We start from the raw sequence: 20,356 nt of genomic DNA on the forward strand, positions 1-20,356 counted from the left end.
ACATTTTACCTTCTGCTGTGGTTTGGTAACTTTCTGTTCCTCAACGGACTCTGGCTGAATTGAAGACGAAGCAAAGTTTGGAAAATGTCTAAGTATGCTGCGTCTCTCTCGCAACGGAGCAAGGGGGCCGTTTCATTTTCCCTCCGTTGTGGACATCCCCATTGAAATGCATGACATTCGTAACGGAGTGCTTATGGGTAATGTGAACAAGGCTTTACAATGAGTAATATGTTCAATGTGTAGCCTGGCTACACAAACACACGATTAGTCTATAATATTTAGGAGAGAACCAGCAGTGAATGTTACCAGGTCCTCCCATTCACTCCAGGGTAATGCTACAGTCATTTCACCAGACATTATTTATATGTCCCTGCTTTACTCAGAAGTCATAAAAACAGTGGAGGTCAAACAATGGCTTTTGTGTTATCTATAGGAGATCACTACTTGTATTCCCCTTTCTGTCAAAACAGGAGAGTCTGTTCTGTTCTCCATACTGCGAACACCATTGTCACATACCTGGCAACCCAAAAACCAATCGGAATCTATAGACTGTTATGCATGATGCTCCACGCTGAGAACACCTTAGTTGCATATCTGGCAACCTGAGACCACCTCAGACTTTTTCATCTCTTGTGTTTCTTTGTGACATTGTGGGTGATGAATGGTACACCCCACTAAGTGTACTGACACTTGGACACATACAAAACACACACACACACAAAGCATTGTGTTCAGACAAGATTTAAGATAAACACGTGTATTCTGTACAGACACAAACTGTCCTGCGCATACTGTTCAACACCAAAATCCCGTAGCCCCCCCATCTCTCTCGCTCTCTCTCTTTCTCACACACACACACACACACACACACACACACACACACACACACACACACACACACACACACACACACACACACACACACGTGACCGAATGAACAACTTTCATATGTTGTGCATGTGCATATTAAGTATATGTACATCTACATCTTATATATATATATTTTTGTATAATATTGTTGGCTCTGCTGCTCATCTTGGACCAGGTCTCCTCTTGCAAAAGAGAGATTTTCTCTCAATGAGACTATCCCGTGTCAATAAATGTTAAATGGAGATATAACTTTTGTTGTTCTTTCTTCCTCAGCCCTCCCTAAGTTCCACACACACCCAGAGTCCATGTCAGTGGACGATGGCGGTGTGGCTCGCTTCAAGTGCCAGGTCAATAGTGTGCCCGAGGCCAACATCACTTGGGAAAGGGACAGAACCCCACTCAGTACTACCGACAACAGGTAACATCATCATAATACACAATGTATAAAACATTTACAAACACCTTTCCATGACATAGACTGACCAGGTGAATCCAGGTGAAAGCTATGATCCCTTATTAATGTCACCTGTTAAGTCCACTTTAATCAGTGTAGATGAAGGGGAGGAGACAGGTTAAAGAAGGATTTTTAAGCCTTGAGACAATTGAGACATGGATTGTGTGTGTGCCATTCAGAGGGTGAATGGGCAAGACAAAAGATTTAAGTGCCTTTGAGTGGGGTATGGCAGTAGGTGCCAGGTGCACTGGGTTGAGTGTGTCAAGAACTGCAGCGCTGCTGGGTTTTTCACACTCAACAGTTTCCCTTGTGTATCAAGAATGGTCCACCACCCAAAGAACATCCAGCCAACTTGACACAACTGTTGGAAGCTTCGGAGTCTACATGTGCCAGCATCCCTGTGGAACGCTTTGTAGAGTCTAAACCTGGCAAATTGAGGCTGTTCTGGTGGCAAAAGGGGCTGCAACTCAAAATTAGGAATGGGTTTCTTATGTTTTGGACACTCAGTGTATACAGGTCTTTACACTCCTACGCACGCACACACACACGCACACAGACACACACGTTTCATAATGTTATTATTTTGGGATGATTGCTAATGAACTTGGCGCTTGGTGTCACCCTGCAAAATAGTTTGCTACATTAGCGATGTAGCCACCATGCTGCAGACAGATTTTGAAAAAGTAGCTAACTTTTAAATTCTCAGCAGAACTATATGTCACATCTATGTGTGCACTCACACCTCTCTAAACCCCTCCGCTTCCCTTGTCCAGGTACACTCTCCTGCCAATGGGTATCCTCCAGGTGACTGGTGTGAGGCGGATTGACGCCGGGGTGTACCGTTGTATGGCCTCCAACATCGCCAACACACGCTTCAGCCATGAGGCTGTGCTCAATGTAACCGGTGAGTGGTACTGACCCCACTTACATTAAGCCTTGTCCTGGGCTAAAAAGCATGCTCAATGGCTACTCTTCATTGATAGCGCATCTTATTTCAGGACTAGTCTTAATCTGTTCCTGGGAAACCAGTCCTTACAGTAGAGATCATATAATCAGAGGGACCTGTCAATAGTGGACATTCAATGGGTTTGTTCATGTAGCTTTTCAATCTATAATTTAGTTGTTTTGGACACTATAAAGGATATTAAACTGACCACGTTTATGCTAATCACATACATGTTGATAAAACCCCTATAGGCTAAAGCCAAAGTCCGAACATGGTCTGGTTCAGCCCAGGAACCTGTCTAACAGTAGTGTCTTATCTTCTCTCTCTATGTGTGTGTTCGTGTCCTTTTTCTCTCTCTACAGGTGAGGCTTCCAGGATCTACAAGGAGCCAGTTATCCTCTCTGGGCCCCAGAACCTGACCATCACCGTCCACCAGACAGCCATTTTGGAGTGCATTGCCACAGGGAACCCCCGGCCCATTGTGTCCTGGAGCAGGCTGGGTAACAACTGTTCTCATGCAATCAGAATGGCATACAATAGTCTTAATTTATACCACACTGAGTTAATGATAGTACAGTCGTGGCCAAAAGTTTTGAGAATCACAAAAATATTAATTTCCACAAAGTTTGCTCCCTCAATGTCTTTAGATATTTTTGTCAGATGTTACTATGGAATACTGAAGTATAATTACATTTCATAAGTGTCAAAGGCTTTTATTGACAATTACATGAAGTTGATGCAAAGAGTCAATATTTGCAGTGTTGACCCTTCTTTTTCAAGACCTCTGCAATTCACCCTGGCATGCTGTCAATTAACTTCTGGGCCATATCCTGACTGATGGCAGCCCATTCTTGCATAATAAATGCTTGGAGTTTGTCAGAATTTGTGGGTTTTTGTTTGTCCGCCTGCCTCTTGAGGATTGACCACAAGTTCTCAATGGGATTAAGGTCTGGGGAGTTTCCTGGCCATGGACCCAAAATATCGATGTTTTGTTCCCTGAGCCACTTAGTTATCACTTTTGCCTTATGGCAAGGTGCGCCATCATGCTGGAAAAGGCATTGTTCGTCACCAAACTGTTCCTGGATGGTTGGGAGAAGTTGCTCTTGGAGGATGTGTTGGTACCATTCTTTATTCATGGCTGTGTTCTTAGGCAAAATTGTGAGTGAGCCCACTCCCTTGGCTGAGAAGCAACCCTACACAGGAATGTTCTCAGGATGCCTTACTGTTGGCATGACACAGGACTGATGGTAGTGCTCACCTTGTCTTCTCCAGACAAGCTTTTTTCCAGATGCCCCAAACAATCAGAAAGGGGATTCATCAGAGAAAATGACTTTACCCCAGTCCTCAGCAGTCCAATCCCTGTACCTTTTGCAGAATCTGTCCCTGATGTTTTTCCTGGAGAGAAGTGGCTTCTTTGCTGCCCTTCTTGACACCAGGCCATCCTCCAAAAGTCTTCCCCTCAATATGCGTGTAGATGCACTCACACCTGCCTGCTGCCATTCCTGAGCAAGCTCTGTACTGGTGGTGCCCCGATCCCACAGCTGAATCAACTTTAGGAGATGGTCCTGGCGCTTGCTGGACTTTCTTGGGCGCCCTGAAGGATTCTTCACAACAATTGAACCACTCTTCTTGAAGTTCTTGATGATCCGATAAATAGTTGATTTAGGTGCAATCTTACTGGCAGCAATATCCTTGCATGTGAAGTCCTTTTTGTGCAAAGCAATGATGACGGCACGTGTTTCCTTGCAGGTAACCATGCTTGACAGAGGAAGAACAATGATTCCAAGCACCTTTTTGAAGTTATTCAGCATGACAGAGTGATCTCCAGCCTTGTCCTCGTCAACACTCACACCTGTGTTAACGAGAGAATCATTGACATGATGTCAGCTGGTCCTTTTGTGGCAGGGCTGAAATGCAGTGGAAATGTTTTTGGGGGGATTCAGTTCATTTGCATGGCAAAGAGGGACTTTGTAATTAATTGTAATTCATCTGATCACTCTTCATAACATTCTGGAGTATATGCAAATTGCCATCATACAAACTGAGGCAGCAGACTTTGTGAATATTAATATTTGTGTCATTCTCAAAACTTTTGGCCACGACTGTAGCTAAACAATGAGTTGATCTCTGTATCAGCTATTTTGCACTATGTTGCTCTATAGACGAGTGAGCTGAGAACGTCACGAAAATAATGTGCCCCCTTCAATGGGGCAGAAGGCTGTTGTTGTTTTGATTCTGGATGGCCAGATAGCTAGCAACAATGACAATAAACTGCCATGTGGGGAATCGTAGGTTGCTCGTTTTAGTTAGTTTTATCTTCTTCTTGATACCATACCTTGTTTTGAGGTGTTTTGACTGATGTCACGTCTATGCTAACATGGCAAAAATGTGCTAGCTAGCTAACCAAGAACTGTAATGATTTATTTGTGAGACAACAACTTTATGTTTTTAATAAACATTGGAGATTAAATATAGTTTACAAGTTGTCAACAATCTAAGCCAAATCTGTTTTGCCCCATAGTTGTGCACGTGTTGATTTTGTTGCTAAACAACCAACCCTCCTATAAGCTTAAGGTTTCAAACTTGATTTTCATTAAACCCTGTGTTTTTTTGTATTATATTGGCCTATGTCTTATTCCTTTGTGTGTGTGTGCTCTCTCCAGATGGGCGCTCCATTGGGGTGGAGGGCATCCAGGTGTTGGGCACTGGAAACCTGATGATCTCGGACGTGTCGCTGCAGCACTCGGGGGTGTACGTGTGCGCCGCCAACCGCCCCGGGACCAGAATGAGGCGTACTGCACTGGGAAGACTGGTGGTGCAAGGTGAGCTCCCTCCTAACACTTATACCCTTTTCACACTACTATGCCGAAGTAACCCGAGCCAAGTTGTACTGAGCTGGCCTAGTTTCGCATCCACCAATGTTGCTGGCACTGTGCTGAACATGACAATGTGAAAATAAAATATCAGAGCCAGGAGAGTACAGTTAAGGTCAACACAATAGTCTGCAAACGGTAATACTGTACCTGCCTCACCTCACCTCACTAAGCGGCAGAGGCTGAATCAAAGTAAAGTATAAATGATTAATTAAGCATTTATACAGTAAGTGATAGCTTTACATGTCACAGAGTGAGCCTTAGCCAATGGTTCTATGGTTTCAACCCAGTGCTGCTGATCACATTGATAAAGCTTTATCCTGGGTCAGTAACCATCAACCATCAACTGACCATGACACTGACAGATACACATGATCACAGGAGCAGGATAGGGGATGGGAGGGGGGGGGGGGTCAATGTCCAGAAGGTGTGGTGGTGTGTGGGTGTAGGGCTTGGGCTATTAGGACTTGCTGATCCCATCACATGAACCTGTATTGGATTTGGCCATGACTTCTGCCTGGAAAGGGAAGGAAAAGGGGTGAGTTTGGGAGAGAGGAGTCGATACCCAAGCTCCACCCTTTCACCTCACCTTTGGCCCCCTTAGAGCTTTGAAGGGAGGGATGAGGTGCAGGTGGGGATGGGGGTTGGTCATTTTTGGTGATACTATTGGTGCGAGAGAGACCCCGAGTTCCCACTTGTAATTAAGCATTGACACTGGTCTCCAGCTGGACTTGTGTGTGTGTGTGTCCACTGCTACCAATACCTCATCCATCAGGCCCATCCATCACCCAGGAACTGTCCATATGTTCACCCTCCTCATATTTCACCCTCCCCCATTTTAATTGGCTATCTTAAGGGTTGACCAATATACTAAGGACCATCTCTGGGTAATGTGAGTGACCAACAACATAATAGGAAGAAAAAAAAATAGCCCTACCATAAACAACTATGGATAGGACTACAGTGCATTTGGAAAGTATTCAGCCCCCTTGACTTTTTTCACATTTTGTGACATTACAGCCTTATTATAAAATGGATTCTCATTAATCTGCACATAATACCCCATAATGACAAAGTGAAAACAGTTTTTTTTGTAATTTTTGCAAATGTATTGAAATAGCTTATTTACATATGTATTCAGACCCTTTACTATGAGACTCGAAATTGAGCTCAGGCGCATCCTGTTTCCATTGATCATCCTTGAGATGTTTCTTCAACTTGATAGGAATCCATCTGTGGTAGATTCAATTGATTGGACATGATTTGGAAAGGCACACACCTGTCTATTTAAGGTCCCACAGTTGACAGTGCATGTCAGAGCAAAAACCAAGCCATGAAGGAATTGTCCATAGAGCTCAGAGACTGCCAAAGGTGCTTCAACAAAGTACTGAGTAAAGGGTCTGAATACTTACATAAATGTGATATTTCAGTTTTTCATTTTTAATACATTTGCAAAGACGTCAAAAAACCTGTTTTTGCTTTGTCATTATGGGGTATTGTGTGTAGATTGATCAGGGGAAAAAACTATTTAATCCATTTTAGAATAAGGCTGTAATGTAACAAAATCTGGAAAACGTTAAGGGATCTGAATACTTTCCGAATGCGCTGTATATCAGAATGTAATCATGTGTTCGCTCCTCTGCCTCTCCAGAAGCGATAATTGCCACTGAATATGTAACTCATACTGTATATGCAATATATTGATGTTGATGTAATATATCTAACATTGCATTTGCACTTTCAAAGTCAATCAGTATATCAGAATGTCTTTAGCTTTTCCTTAATGATCTAGCCAAATATTGTTGTTTTGAGGGACTTATTACAATACCTAGTTACAATACCTGTGATAGGCTAGCGTCCTGCCCAGGGGGTGTACTTGTACATAAAGCTGCCTCAAGCTACAGAAACAGGAGATAGGCTCCTGCCCTTATGGGCGTTCTGGTTTCGACAAGGCTTGTTTGCTCTTAGTTACAATAGCTAGTAGTAAGCAAACTGTTACAATCCCTAGCTACCAACACCTTACATAATACCTAACAAAATATAACCTATCTATCAAAATGTTACCTGATACCAAGCTAGCAAAATATTACCTAGAAAGTAAAAAACTAAAAGAAAGTAGGCCTACATCTTAGTCATGTAACCTAGATATCCATATATCCCTTCACCCCCGTATTCCATTTAAATCACTCTACTTTGCACCCAGCTGTTAAGGCTCTCCCATATCCATGTTGTGTCCGCCTCTTTGACCTGGTCAATCAATAGTTCTCCCTATCAGTCTTTCACAAGTGGATTGGCCCTGGATGAGGTGGTCTTTAATGTATTAATTAATTGATTGATTTATTTTATTTATTTCTCTCTATTTGTTGAAGAAAAAAGAACAAAGAGCTTTCTAGGATGGTGGTCACATGAAATGGGTGAAATTATTGGTTCATGGACCCAAAGTGACCTAAAATCTTAGTCCCTTTCAAAGTGTGATACTCGAGGTATATTCAGCTAGAATGTCCTCTCAATATTTTCTATGATACTTGATACTGTGGCCACAATCCACCACCATAGTATGGACTTAAAATGTCCCTGCTGCACCCAATAATAATGATACAAAGGTATTGGTTAGGCACAAATCATATAGAATAGCAATGACCATGAGACTAATTCATTCACCTATTTTTAGCTCTCATATGTTCCCTATTCGTGCCAATAAGGCAAGTCTGATAATATAGAATAATATAAAATACCCTAAGATATCATGCTGTTATTATGATGTCAGACTCCACACAAGTTGAAAGTCCTACTTTAAAGTTGGAGACCCTTAGCCATATGCACTGCGTAAAGGAGGTTATTGGAGGGCATAGAGGTCTGCTCTTTCACACACACGGTCCTCATGACAGACAGTCCAATTCCCTCTCCCTTCTGCTCTTGAACCAGTCATGGTCATGGACAGGACAGGAGGACAGCCAGGATAGGACAGGACAGATGCAAGGCCAGAGATTTGAACAATGGTAGAGAGGAGAGAAAGAACGAGGGAGAAAAAAGAAGGAGCAGAAGGTGAAGATGGTCATTGTGTGTGGGAGGGGAGGGATCACCTCTCATCCCTTACCCCTGTCCCTGTCCTGGAGGGCCTGCTATAGGAAAACCGTCGAAGTCAGGGAGGAGAGAGGACGGGACACCGTACTGGACTGGACAGATATGGAAGGAGAGAGAGAAGGGGGTGGGGTTGGAGGTGGAGGAGGGTAAGATAAATGCATCCCCAAAGAGGGAGGAAGGTGACCACTCCCCCCAGTCCCCACCCCCTGTCGTTCATTACTACGGTGTTTGGGTGGGTGGGTGGGGGGGGGCGGCAGTTGTTCTCGTCACAGCTGGTGGTCAGGCGGTGGGGGACGGAGTTCAGGGGGGGACACCGAGTGAGGGGGGACACAAAGGGTGCCAGGCCATTGTGTGATGACTGCTTTCTCTGAATGGAGCGCCAGTTATAACCATCCCCTCATCCATAGACTTTTTTGGGGTAGAACATTTTCATATGAAAAATGTGGAGAAGATTGGAATCGTTGAAATGCTTTAAAATGCATATCCCACAGCTGTCGGCTTACTGAGGGGGACTTGCTCACGTTAGATATGAGTGTCAGAACCAAACGGCATATGTCAGAAAGTAGAACATACATATTTGGAAATAGGGCATTATTTCATGAATGTGTCACTTAAGTGACAGAACACACCACATGGATTAGAAAACATAAATATCCGAATGTATAAATTTAAAAACATCACCGTCATACTTTGTAAGCGGACTATAAAACATATTTTAGAAACATACCAAATTGTGTCCATTATGTAAATATGTAAAACATATTCTAAAACTCGATTTACAAAATAAATTGTGTTAGAACTAAATCAGTTACTTTTTGATAAATATACTTCACACAATGTATATGAAGTAACTGAGATGAGGGCCATATTCAAGTCATACTGTATAAGGATCTCTATATAGCTCTGATTCACACTATCTAGGAAACTATAACTAGTAACAACATAACCTACATGATATATATTTCAAAATATACTCCTACCACAAAAGAGAAACAGCTAAACAAAGGAAGGAAAGTGATGAGGACTGCCCCTGGTGATGAAACTCAAGGTCAGGTCTAAGACTCTGCTAAAAGACTAATTGATTGGTACGTGCTATGGATTGGCCTGATGTATGGACACTGAAGCTGACAGTTAGATCTCAACTGGAGAGACACAGTTGATCAGCTGAAGGGATGGACAGCAATTCTCTCCTTGGCTCCACCTCTATTGGGTGTAAAGACCATGTAATAAAACCAGTAAGAAAATGAGTTTTTCTAAGTTCCACTTAAACCAAAAAACTTAGCTGAAGTGTGAAGTGTACCTGGAGTCATGGCGAGAGAAGGCTATTTGGGTGTAGATTGATGACACACACACACAAAACACCCCCCTTGTGCTTCAGACATCCATTCCAGTCGCCCCTCCCAACAATCGGCCCAATATGTATCCCTCACTAGCCCCCCCCCCCCCCCCCTCCCCTGCCGTAATCATCTCTCCTAACCCTAACACAAACGCAACTTATTCACATAACAACAACAGGCTGGGTGTATGAAAGCAGTGCATGCTATCATCACCAATAATTAAATGACACATCATCAGGCTAGTGACATGATATAGTCACTCTCAATTTCAAGTTATTGTACATCATCCATTAGAGCTCTGTGAGAATTCGGTGTGAAATATAATGGAAAAAACATAGTGTAGACATATTTGAAGGCCATTAACCTAAACGCTACAATGCTCAGTGCTACAGCTGGCAATGCCTTAGATTTAATGACATACTCAAACAGGCTGAAGTGAACTTCAGATTAACTCCATGAGTTCTCTTGCAATTCAATTTCTTTTAATGTCTCTCTATGTCCTCACATCTCCCTCAACATTCCTCTTACCGATTAAACAAACAAGCCAAAGACAAAAGACACTTTGACGGCCATTCCTCAACAACAACTCCCTCCAAGCCTTTTATAGATCCTGGGGATCTGTATTGGTGTCCGTATGTTTAAAGAAATTGGGGCCCATCAGAGGGAAAGCAGTTTGGGGAATATAAAATCTATGCTTCTATTGATTAATGGGCTTCTATTTTAATGGGTGTCTCTATGACCCTTGACCCCCCCCCCCCCCCACACACACACACACACACACATACACCCTCCAGTACTCACAACCTCATTTCTCCATCCCTCCATCTCTCTCCCTTTCTTTCTCCATCTCCCTCGCTCCCTTTCTCTATATCTCTCTCTTCTCTCTCTCTGTCTTCTCTCATACTCTCCCTCCCTCTCTACCTCCCCCTGGACCCTGTTTCTCTCTCTTCCCAGACCCAGTCTCTCTGGGTCTCAGCCAGGGAGGGGTGAGGGCAGGGGCTCAGGGGGTGTCAGTGTCAATAGATCAATTAGATGCTTGGAGGAAAAGGGGCTGGGGGTCTCTACATATATGCATGTCCCATTGTGTGCTATTGAGCCTGGTGTCAGGCGGGACGACAAATCCTGCATCTGTTCCGGGGACACCGGAGGGCCAGACAGGGTCAGAGGGGGATAGAGAAGTGGGGACTGGGGTTAGATTAGGCTAGGCTGTCCTCTGGAAGTCTAGGCTCTCCATGTGTTAAGTTCAAGCTCCGGGAAGAGGAGAGGAGGGGAAATCATTGGGAATGTTTTTTATCGATCTGTTGTGGTAGATGTAGGGATGTTTGTGTGTATTGATACACATTGAGGTATATGTAATGTGGGTAGTATGCTATAGGCTACTATAACTAAGGACAAAGTGTTTCCTGGTCAGGTCACATGGTCAGGACAAACTCATGGACCTACTGTGTATTTAGATAGTTAGATTTGAGAGCTATGTTTCTACCAAGTTACAGGAAACTGTATAAAAACTATAGGGTCTAGAGATATGATCGAATCACATTCACTTCTCAAGGTCCTTACTATAAGGACTGCAATGATCATAACCACCTTTATATGATAGTACAGCTGCCCAAACACATGATCAGTACTGCCCTCTATAGTTCATTATAATACTGACAGCACATAGAACTCAATGCTCTCCCCCAAAAGGCCTTGTCATTCTAATCAATGCCTTTCTTCCTCTCTACTTTCACCCTCAAAATCTTTCCTCTATTGTCATCCTCCTCTTATTTGTACAACTGTTCTTCTGCCCATTTTTTCTCCAAACAACCTTTTTATCACTCCACATCACTAACCTGCTTACTCTCCTCTCTTCTCCTCTCCTATTGGCCTCCTTCCATTTTCCTCATATCCCCCACCTCCCCTCTTGACTTTTTGAAAGTGCTAGTCCTATATTTAACTTTCATGCAAAGTTACATAGTATCACAAGCAAATGCAATTGATATAAAGATGAATCAATACACTTACATACACAATACACTTACAACAAATAAACTCAGCAAAAAAAGAAACTTCCCTTTTTCAGGACCCTGTCTTTCAAAGATAATTCATAAAAATCCAAACAACCTCACAGATCTTCATTGTAAAGGGTTTAAACATGCTTGTTCAATGAACCATAAACAATTAATGAACATGGACCTGTGGAACGGTCGTTAAGACACAAACAGCTTACAGACGGTAGGCAATTAAGGTCACACTTAAGGTCACAGTTATGAAAACCTAGGACACTAAAGAGGCCTTTCTACTGACTCTGAAAAACACCAAAAGAAAGATGCCCAGGGTCCCTGCTCATCTGTGTGAACGTGCCTTAGGCATGCTGCAAGGAGGCATGAGGACTGCAGATGCGGCCAGGGCAATAAATTGCAATGTCCGTTCTGTGAGACGCCTAAGACAGCGCTAAAAGGAGACAGGACGGACAGCTGATCGTCCTCGCAGTGACAGACCACGTGTAACAACACCTGCACAGGATCGGTACATCCGAACATCACACTTGCGGGACAGGTACAGGATGGCAACAACAACTGCCAGAGTTACACCAGGAACACACAATCCCTACATCAGTGCTCAGACTGTCTGCAATAGGCTGAGAGAGGCTGGACTGAGGGCTTGTAGGCTTGTTGTAAGGCGGGTCCTCACCAGACATCACCGGCAACAACGTCGTCTATTGGCACAAACCCACCGTTGCTGGACTAGACAGGACTGGCAAAAAGTGGTCTTCACTGACGAGTCACGGTTTTGTCTCACCAGGGGTGATGGTCGGATTCGCGTTTATTGTCGAAGGAATGAGCGTTACACCGAGGCCTGTACTCTGGAGCGGGATTGATTTGGAGGTGGAGGGTCCGTCATGGTCTGGGGCGGTGTGTCACAGCATCATCGGACTGAGCTTGTTGTCATTGCAGGCAATCTCAACGCTGAACGTTACAGGGAAGACATGCTCCTCCCTCATGTGGTACCCTTCCTGCAGGCTCATCCTGACATGACCCTCCAGCATGACAATGCCACCAGCCATACTGCTCGTTCTGTGTGTGATTTCCTGCAAGACAGGAATGTCAGTGGTCTGCCATGGCCAGCGAAGAGCCCGGATCTCAATCCCATTGAGCACGTCTGGGACCTGTTGAATCAGAGGGTGAGGGCTAGGGCCATTCACCCCAGAAATGTCAGCGAACTTGCAGGTGCCTTGGTGGAAGAGTGGGGTAACATCTCACAGCAAGAACTGGCAAATCTGGTGCAGTTCATGAGGAGGAGATGCACTGCAGTACTTAATGCAGCTGGTGGCCACAGATCTTGTTAAGTTCATACAAATATTTACACATGTTAAGTTTGCTGAAAATAAACACAGTTGACAGCGAGAGGACGTTTCTTTTTTAGCTGAGTTTACCTCATTCTCTTCCCACCAGCTCCCCCTGAGTTCATGCAGTGGCCACAGTCTGTCTCAAAACCAGCGGGAGGCAGTGCTGTGTTCACCTGTGTGGCCCAGGGCGTCCCCGAGCCTCACCTCATCTGGCTGAAGAATGGCAAGATCCTGATGCCCGGTGACAATGTCAAGCTCACCAACAACAACAGGTACTGTACACCAGAGGTGTATTCATTCCGCCGATTCTGTTGCAAAACATTTCTTAAACGGAAGCAAACTGAATGAAACGGGGAGGGACCTCCCTGAATTTGTCCAATAGAAACTCTTGTTTTGCTGTGTTTGCTTCTGTTTGGTTCTTAAACGGTAAGCAGGTTATATAATGAATACACCCCTGGGTTTACATGTCCGTTTTTTTTTGTCATTAATCTTATCTATAGTGAATTAGGCCTACAGTCAGCTTAAGTATGTAAAACAAACACATATCAAAATCATTGCAAGTAAAACATTCGTCGACAATAGACGCTAAATCTGTAAAATCAGCGTTTCCCCAAGATTTTTCCCAAGGGGGATCGTAAAGACCCCCAAATCAACATCCAGATTCTCTGGAACCAAGGTTGTCCACTGAAAGCAGAAACTAACTACTTTAGTTGGGCAGCAACAGAGATTATTTTGTTATTCCCACATACTAGCAGTTGATTTAGGCTAAAGTCCATGAACAGAAATTGTGAAATATGTGTAAAATCTATTTTTGAAATAATGTTGATATTTCGATTATCCTGTATTTAATGTTTTTGCCTTGACATATCCAGGACATTATTTATGAATTACCAATTTAACTGAATGATGTGAACGCTTTGGGACCATGGTCCCATCCTCTCCATCGATATAAATCAGTTAGTGCTGGTACGCTATCATTCTCATCAAGACTGGTCAGACCTACAGAAGAGCAGTTCATATATTCCACCTCAAGGTAGCACTGTTCGACAGTGGTTGACATCTCTCTCTGTCAAGTAGGCTGAAGTTCTGCATTTGCACTGAACAAGACAGGATGGGATTCATTAGCTGCTTGATTATGTTTTGAATCACAAATAATTCCATTGTATATCTGAATATTTCTTTGAATGCATATTCATACATCCAACCCATTTTTTGGAAATTAACCCTTGTTGTTTACCCAATATATCAATGTTTTAATATGTCCTAACTCAAATAAATGATGAAAATCTCCATCCTCCAGCACCCTGGCCGTGACGCGCATCACCTCGGAGGACGAGGCCATCTACCAGTGCATCGCTGAGAACATGGCCGGCACCAACCAGGCTAGCGCCCGTCTGGCCGTGTCCCTGGCCAAGGATCTGCCCGACTCCCCCCAGGGCCTCACGGCCACCGCCCTCTCCCCCAGCGCCCTGCAGCTCGCCTGGATCCAGCCGCCCGTAGAGATCACCGACGGCATCATCGGCTATGTGCTCCACATCCGCAAGATCAGCGGTGAGTGAGAGTCTTTGTGTGATAATCTATCAGCGTTCACAGCAAAGCTAGGAGTGAGATCTTTCTTAATTGCCTAAAAAAAGATGTCCTCTCCTAGTCTCTTCTCCTCCATTGTGCTGATGTAAAAGAACTGGCCAGGTGAAAGCCAGCCTAATGATATGTTTACTAAGGACAGATTTTTAAGCAATTGAGATAGTATTTTGTTTTCTTTTAAATACTTGAGCTGCACTTGACTGAGTGTGCCTGCTGCAATGGAACCTAACCCTAATGATAACACTACTTGTTGTTCCCCCCAGAGCCAGACAGTAGAGAGCTGCAGGAGGCAGTCAGTAAAACTACCTTCCAGCATGACTTCACCAACCTGGAGCCAGCCACCACCTACTCCATCTACCTCAAGGCCTACTCCCCACTGGGTGCCAGCCAGCAGTCCAGCACTGTGGTGGCCACAACATTAGGGGGCGGCAAGTCACCAGGAACATGCTATTGCTATGATCAGTTCCACTTTCTAATTACTTTCAACAATAACCATTTATAAACTGTATGATTATACCTATAGTGTACATATACTATTAATAAATTACTATTTTAGTGTTTGTAAACATTTAAAACCATGTACTCGCATTTATAAGCATTCCTTAACATAGATAATGTATTTAAATGTAACCAAATAAATGGGTTCTATTATATGGGAGAAAATGTCAAACTGTACTTCCCCCTACCCCAAATACAGTAGCTCCATGTATATTGCACAAAGCGGACAGCAGAGTGCTTAGGATGATGTAGCTAGACTAGTATAAGATTTAGAATATGGCTGGTGTAAGATTGAGATTTTTTTTTAATGGTTCTACGGTCTGATAGTCTGCCTGGTTATTTACAACCTGTGATCGATCAAAGGTGTTTATTGCCTCTTCCCTCTCTTTATGTAATTTCATATCTCACATCCCACTTTTCTCATCTGTTCTCTCCATGTCTATAAACTTATTTCATTTCCCATATACTATTCCAATCATGTACTGTCACTGATAAACACTCCCTTGTTTTTCCTCGCTGTCGTACTCTCTTTGAGTTTTATCATCATTCCATCCTCACCCCTCTCTTTTTCTCTCTCTCCATATGAATTGAATTACTACACAATCTCTCATTCATACTGCTTCTCTAACATCTCTATAGTCTTTCTATCTTTCCGCTGACCTTTTCAATCATTGATTAATTTCAATTTTTTACATCCAATGTTCTAATCTTCATCTGTCCTCCTGTAGTGCCCTCTCCCCCTACCTTCTTCACCAAGGTGGTGAACTCCACTGCAGTCCAGGTGCTATGGGAGCTCCCCAGCAAGCCTGGCAAGGCAGAGGGCTTCAGGCTCACCTACCGCAGGGTCCCCCATGCCGACTTCCAGGGGCCAGTTCAGTTCCCTTGCCACGTCAATGCCCACACCATCTCCCGCCTTGGTGAGAGAGAGAGAGAGAGAGAGAGAGAATGAGAGAGAGAGAGAGAGAATGAGAGCGAGAGAGGGAGAGAGAGAGAGAAAATGCATTATGCAGGAACAGACTCATACCACCTCCAGCAGCAGAGACTGTGTATTATTAGTTTGGTTTTATTTGTCTCTTAGACACTGGAAATAATTAGTCATTGTAATACTAATGATATAAGGCTGGCATAATAAGAGTGTGAGGAAATAACTACAAATAGGCCCAGAAAAAAAAACTTGTAGAAAAAACAGGCATGTAATTAGAGGGTTTGAAAGTCTTTATTACATGAACATGACAAGGGCTTTAAAATCAACTTGATATTGGTTGAAATTAGTTTTTATTTTATCTAAAGTTATTATAATATAATATTTTTATTAAGATTACATTTATTATATTTGATGGTATAAAATAACAATATATTACATTTGAAAAAAGTATTACAATTTCAAATTACTTTTAAAGACTTTGCCATCATTCAAATAAGTTGAATTTACCCCTGGTGAAATACAGCAGTTTTAATTGCTTTCCCCTCATAGCAGTCTTCTTAACCACCCCCCTGGGGTCCCAGCTTTCATGTGTGGACCTTGAATCACTCCTATACTCCTGCACTGCCACCACATGGTTTTGTCCTATAACTGAATGTCCGAACATTCTGAAGAAGACGTAATGTGTGAAATGTGATATTGATTTTCCAGTGAGGTTTAGGCCAGAGTTGGATTTTAAAGGTTGTAGCGGTGCAGAGAATAACAATTACCCCATATTTGAATGATCATGTGACAGCGAGTTAATTACCATGCGCATGGAAGATAAACGTAATATCCCTCTGGAGCACAGAAATGTCAAAGGGAGAACTTCGAACGTTCCTTTAGTTTCTTTTTCTGATATGTTTTGCTGTATTTGTAAAAAAAAAATTTTTTTAAATGTAAAGCCACCTAGTGGAAAATTACTGAATGGGTTGGTGTCAGCTGCTGATTGGCATCATTGCATTCAGAGCATAAGCTTTCTCGTACTGTAGCAATGACTAAATCTATATTGAGAGATTAAAGGAGGGAGACATGGGAGGACGTTGGAGATATCAAGATAGAGATGACAGAGTGAGGGAAAGACAGTTGTAAGTGGGTTAGGGAGGGAGGCATTAGGGGAAAGGAACAGTCCAGGGAAGAGTGAAAAATGACATGCTCCCCAACTTCAATCTCTTTCAATCGCCCAATCAATAGCTTGGCTTATATCGCGCAAGCAGTCAATAAAACTCGGGCAATATCTCCCCATTAAAAAAATATGACCTTCGAAATTGTCGAAGGGATTTTATAATGTGACGCTTTCACCTTATGACTTGTTCTTGCAGAAACCGGCGCGGTGTATGAAGTCAAACTAGTGGCCTATAACGGGAACGGCGAGAGCGACTGCGCCAAGAGGCTGGTGTCACTGGCAGAAGAAGGCACCAGCGCCAAAACCAGTGGTGAGTGTCCAATAAATATTAGAGTCGAGTCAGTACTGAGTAATAAACACTATTTTCTAGTATTATTTATTTGGTAATCTTCTGTCCTTTTTGCTTCAAGTTTATTTTGTGGTGAATCTATTAGTTAGACTTGTGTTTGGCATTGCCATAATGATAGAATATGTTTTCTCATAATGTTTCTGACTCTGTATTTGTGCGGGCTAATGAATGTATGGATGCACTCATCATGTGTTTCTTGGTTGCAGGTGGGGAGAACCAGTGTACCTGTAGACAGGAGAGCGAGGGCTCGATGGGTGGTATAGTGGTGGGCATTCATATCGGCATGGCCTGCATCATCTTCTGTGTACTCTTCCTCATGTTTGGATACCGTCACAGGTAAGGAGGGGCCCTACCTGTTGGGAACCACTAGGTGTTGCTTTGCTTCTAGTACTGTACTTTCATTATCAGATTGGGTTTTTAAGGCCAGGTAAACTTTAGATATATCCTGATCACCTCTGATTTATCTTGTCAGTGTGAGATTGTGAACGTCAGCTTTGGTATATTACATGTTAGTTGTATTTGTGAAGCTGTGTGTGTCGTTTTTAGAGTGGACTTGTATGCATGTAATATTGAAATGTATTAATGTCCCCAGTTTGTTCTGCAGTAAAGGGACTCAGTACAGCTGGTCAGTTCCAAGAGGGGAGGACCGGGGACAGCTGGGACAAAACGGGATCCCCAAAGAGGGGGTCACTCGTCCTGTAGAAGTCACCCTGGAGTTAGTGCCTCAGGTAGGAGGGCCGGTGTGCTGAGACACTGGCATACTGACTCATTCACTACACAGCAAACACTAAGCTAACCTCTCACACAATGTGGCCATTCGTTTTGTTCGCCCACGGTTCCATTGGCTATTTTCATCCCTGTAACAGACAGGAGGGGGCTAAATAGATGTCGCAGTCTTATTATTGAATCATCGATGACATCAGAGCTGCAGGATACGGGTTGCCAGGACACGTGTATTGACGTCACAGTAGTTTGGCCTCCAGTTGTAACTCAGTTTCTAAAACAAAGTTGACACCTTCAGGACATTCGATATCTCAGGATGAATTGATCTATCATGCTCGCACTCCCATCTCTCTGTTGTCACAAGCTCATCCAACTATTCGATCTGAGATCTAGATCTCATCCGTCTGTGATTTCTGACCCCATGATAGATTACAAGCCTCAGGGCTCTAGTCAATCAAACCTGGATTTGTTACCACTGAACAAAACATTGTTACCACGTCAAGCAGAAGGATATTACTTCAAGGTGTTCTAGAGACTAGGGTGTGTTTTTCGAAAGCTTTGGGGCTAACGTGGCACTTCATTTTTTTAAATTGGATTTAATTGGATCCCCAGAGCTGTGTTGAACAATATCGATGTTACTAAGTCCAGGAGTAGAAATTGTGAACAAGATGATTGGTCAACAACAATGCAGAAGCAATCATCAGTGGACAAAAGGAGGAATAAATTATAGACTGACACTCTGTCTTTTGTCTTTCTTTCTTTTCCAGAGTCATGATTCCACCTGTCATGGAGGGGCTCCAGTGCGTCCGGCCCAATGCCAGGTCCCCATCGAGCAGCACTCGTCTGGTCTGCCTGGCATGGGCACAGGCTAACATTGGCCAATAACCCCCCAAACCCTTCTTTACCAACCCTTACCTACCCTCCATCCCAACAGTTTGCCTCTTGATGGATACTCCACCACGCCTGACCAACCAAATCCCCATCCACACGCCACCCTAGTGTCCTGCGATGCCAGGGGTCCGCCATAGTTCTATCCATCCCCGATAAACCTGCTGCTGCTAACAAAAAAAGGCTCCACGTTTCCACTGTACTCTCTCGCCTTCCCTCCTCTTAAACCAAAGTCTGTTCTGTGCACATGCACATGTGAATTCAGGACGCTAGCCTTGAGAAATGCCTCCTCCTGCAGATGCCGTCCTATTACGTTGGGCTTTCTTATCTTGCCAAGGGGAGCAGGTATAACCAAAATGTTCTGTTTCAATGATGTCCCCTTGGTAACAGTACATGCATTCGCACTGTGCTTATAAGGCCCCAGCTGATGCCAAATATAATGACTTACTGGGGCTTTTTAGGATCTCTACAAACGTTCCGGTCCACTTAGGAAATCTTTGCACTAAGTGTACTAAACTCCACTGAGAATTCCTGCTAACTTCTTGTCAGAGGGAACATTCAATTTTTGTTTGCCTTTAATTAGCCTTAGCTCTGCAATACATAAGACACAAAGGACGCCGCGGCCTTGCTAATAGCCTTATTGAGTTGATTGTCTTTATCACCATACTAGCCTCAATGTCCGGAGGAACCATAAAAGGCAACCACAACCCTCCCCCCACCTTTACCCAAACCACTCTAACCAAAATCTACCTCCAAAGATAGCTACCTCAGTCTGATGTGATTGTCCGAGTCACAGTTGAGGCTAACGTTAGCCTGCTGGATGCTGCTTGAGCAAGCCTACCTCAGAACCCCAAAATAAGTCCTATACCCTTGATCCCCCCTTCCCCCTCACTTTTTGTGCCAGTGCCAGAGTCCCGTGCCAGCCACCGCCACCGCCCCGCATCAGGGTGCCCACCTGGATGACCGCCATGGAGAGCCAAACTGTGGCAGTGTCTGAGCGTTACCATCCCCACACCCAGTCCACTTGCCTTAGCCAAACCCACTCCATCCTTTGTCACGAGCACAAGCCTTTGTCCTTACCAGGGACCTCCTGAGACAGAACTCCGTCTGATTCGAAGCCTGAGGGGGTCCAACAGGTTTGGTAATTTTCCATCAATTTCCTTCAAGATGCAGGCATGCCTTTTTAAGTGTTTGGTGATCATACCTGCGACAACACCTCCTATGTTGTACGAATGTCCATCTCCAAAGATATATTTGTGATTGGATGGTACCTTATGGAAAACATGGACCTGAAAGAACGTATCTACGATTCTTTGCCCCATTATGAAAGGA

The 20,356-nt window shown here is 43.7% G+C and overlaps 1 protein-coding gene across 1 annotated transcript in view; it reads left to right on the top strand.

Moving 5' to 3' along the window:
- Positions 1–19,328, top strand: part of LOC115175782 (immunoglobulin superfamily DCC subclass member 3-like) — a 31,222-nt gene extending 11,894 nt beyond the window's left edge. The window contains exons 3-14 of the mRNA XM_029735294.1: positions 1,144–1,288; positions 2,098–2,228; positions 2,633–2,770; positions 4,934–5,092; positions 13,002–13,167; positions 14,196–14,446; positions 14,743–14,907; positions 15,706–15,894; positions 17,261–17,371; positions 17,620–17,749; positions 18,018–18,141; positions 18,904–19,328. Of these exons, the coding sequence (XP_029591154.1) occupies positions 1,144–1,288; positions 2,098–2,228; positions 2,633–2,770; positions 4,934–5,092; positions 13,002–13,167; positions 14,196–14,446; positions 14,743–14,907; positions 15,706–15,894; positions 17,261–17,371; positions 17,620–17,749; positions 18,018–18,141; positions 18,904–19,008 (1,814 nt within the window). The 3' untranslated portion in view covers positions 19,009–19,328. The remainder of the gene's footprint in view (positions 1–1,143; positions 1,289–2,097; positions 2,229–2,632; positions 2,771–4,933; positions 5,093–13,001; positions 13,168–14,195; positions 14,447–14,742; positions 14,908–15,705; positions 15,895–17,260; positions 17,372–17,619; positions 17,750–18,017; positions 18,142–18,903) is intronic.
- Positions 19,329–20,356: the final 1,028 nt, after the last annotated feature.

The sequence above is a fragment of the Salmo trutta genome, chromosome 36 (genome assembly GCF_901001165.1).
Source record: "Salmo trutta chromosome 36, fSalTru1.1, whole genome shotgun sequence".
Taxonomy (NCBI): Eukaryota; Metazoa; Chordata; class Actinopteri; order Salmoniformes; family Salmonidae; genus Salmo; species Salmo trutta.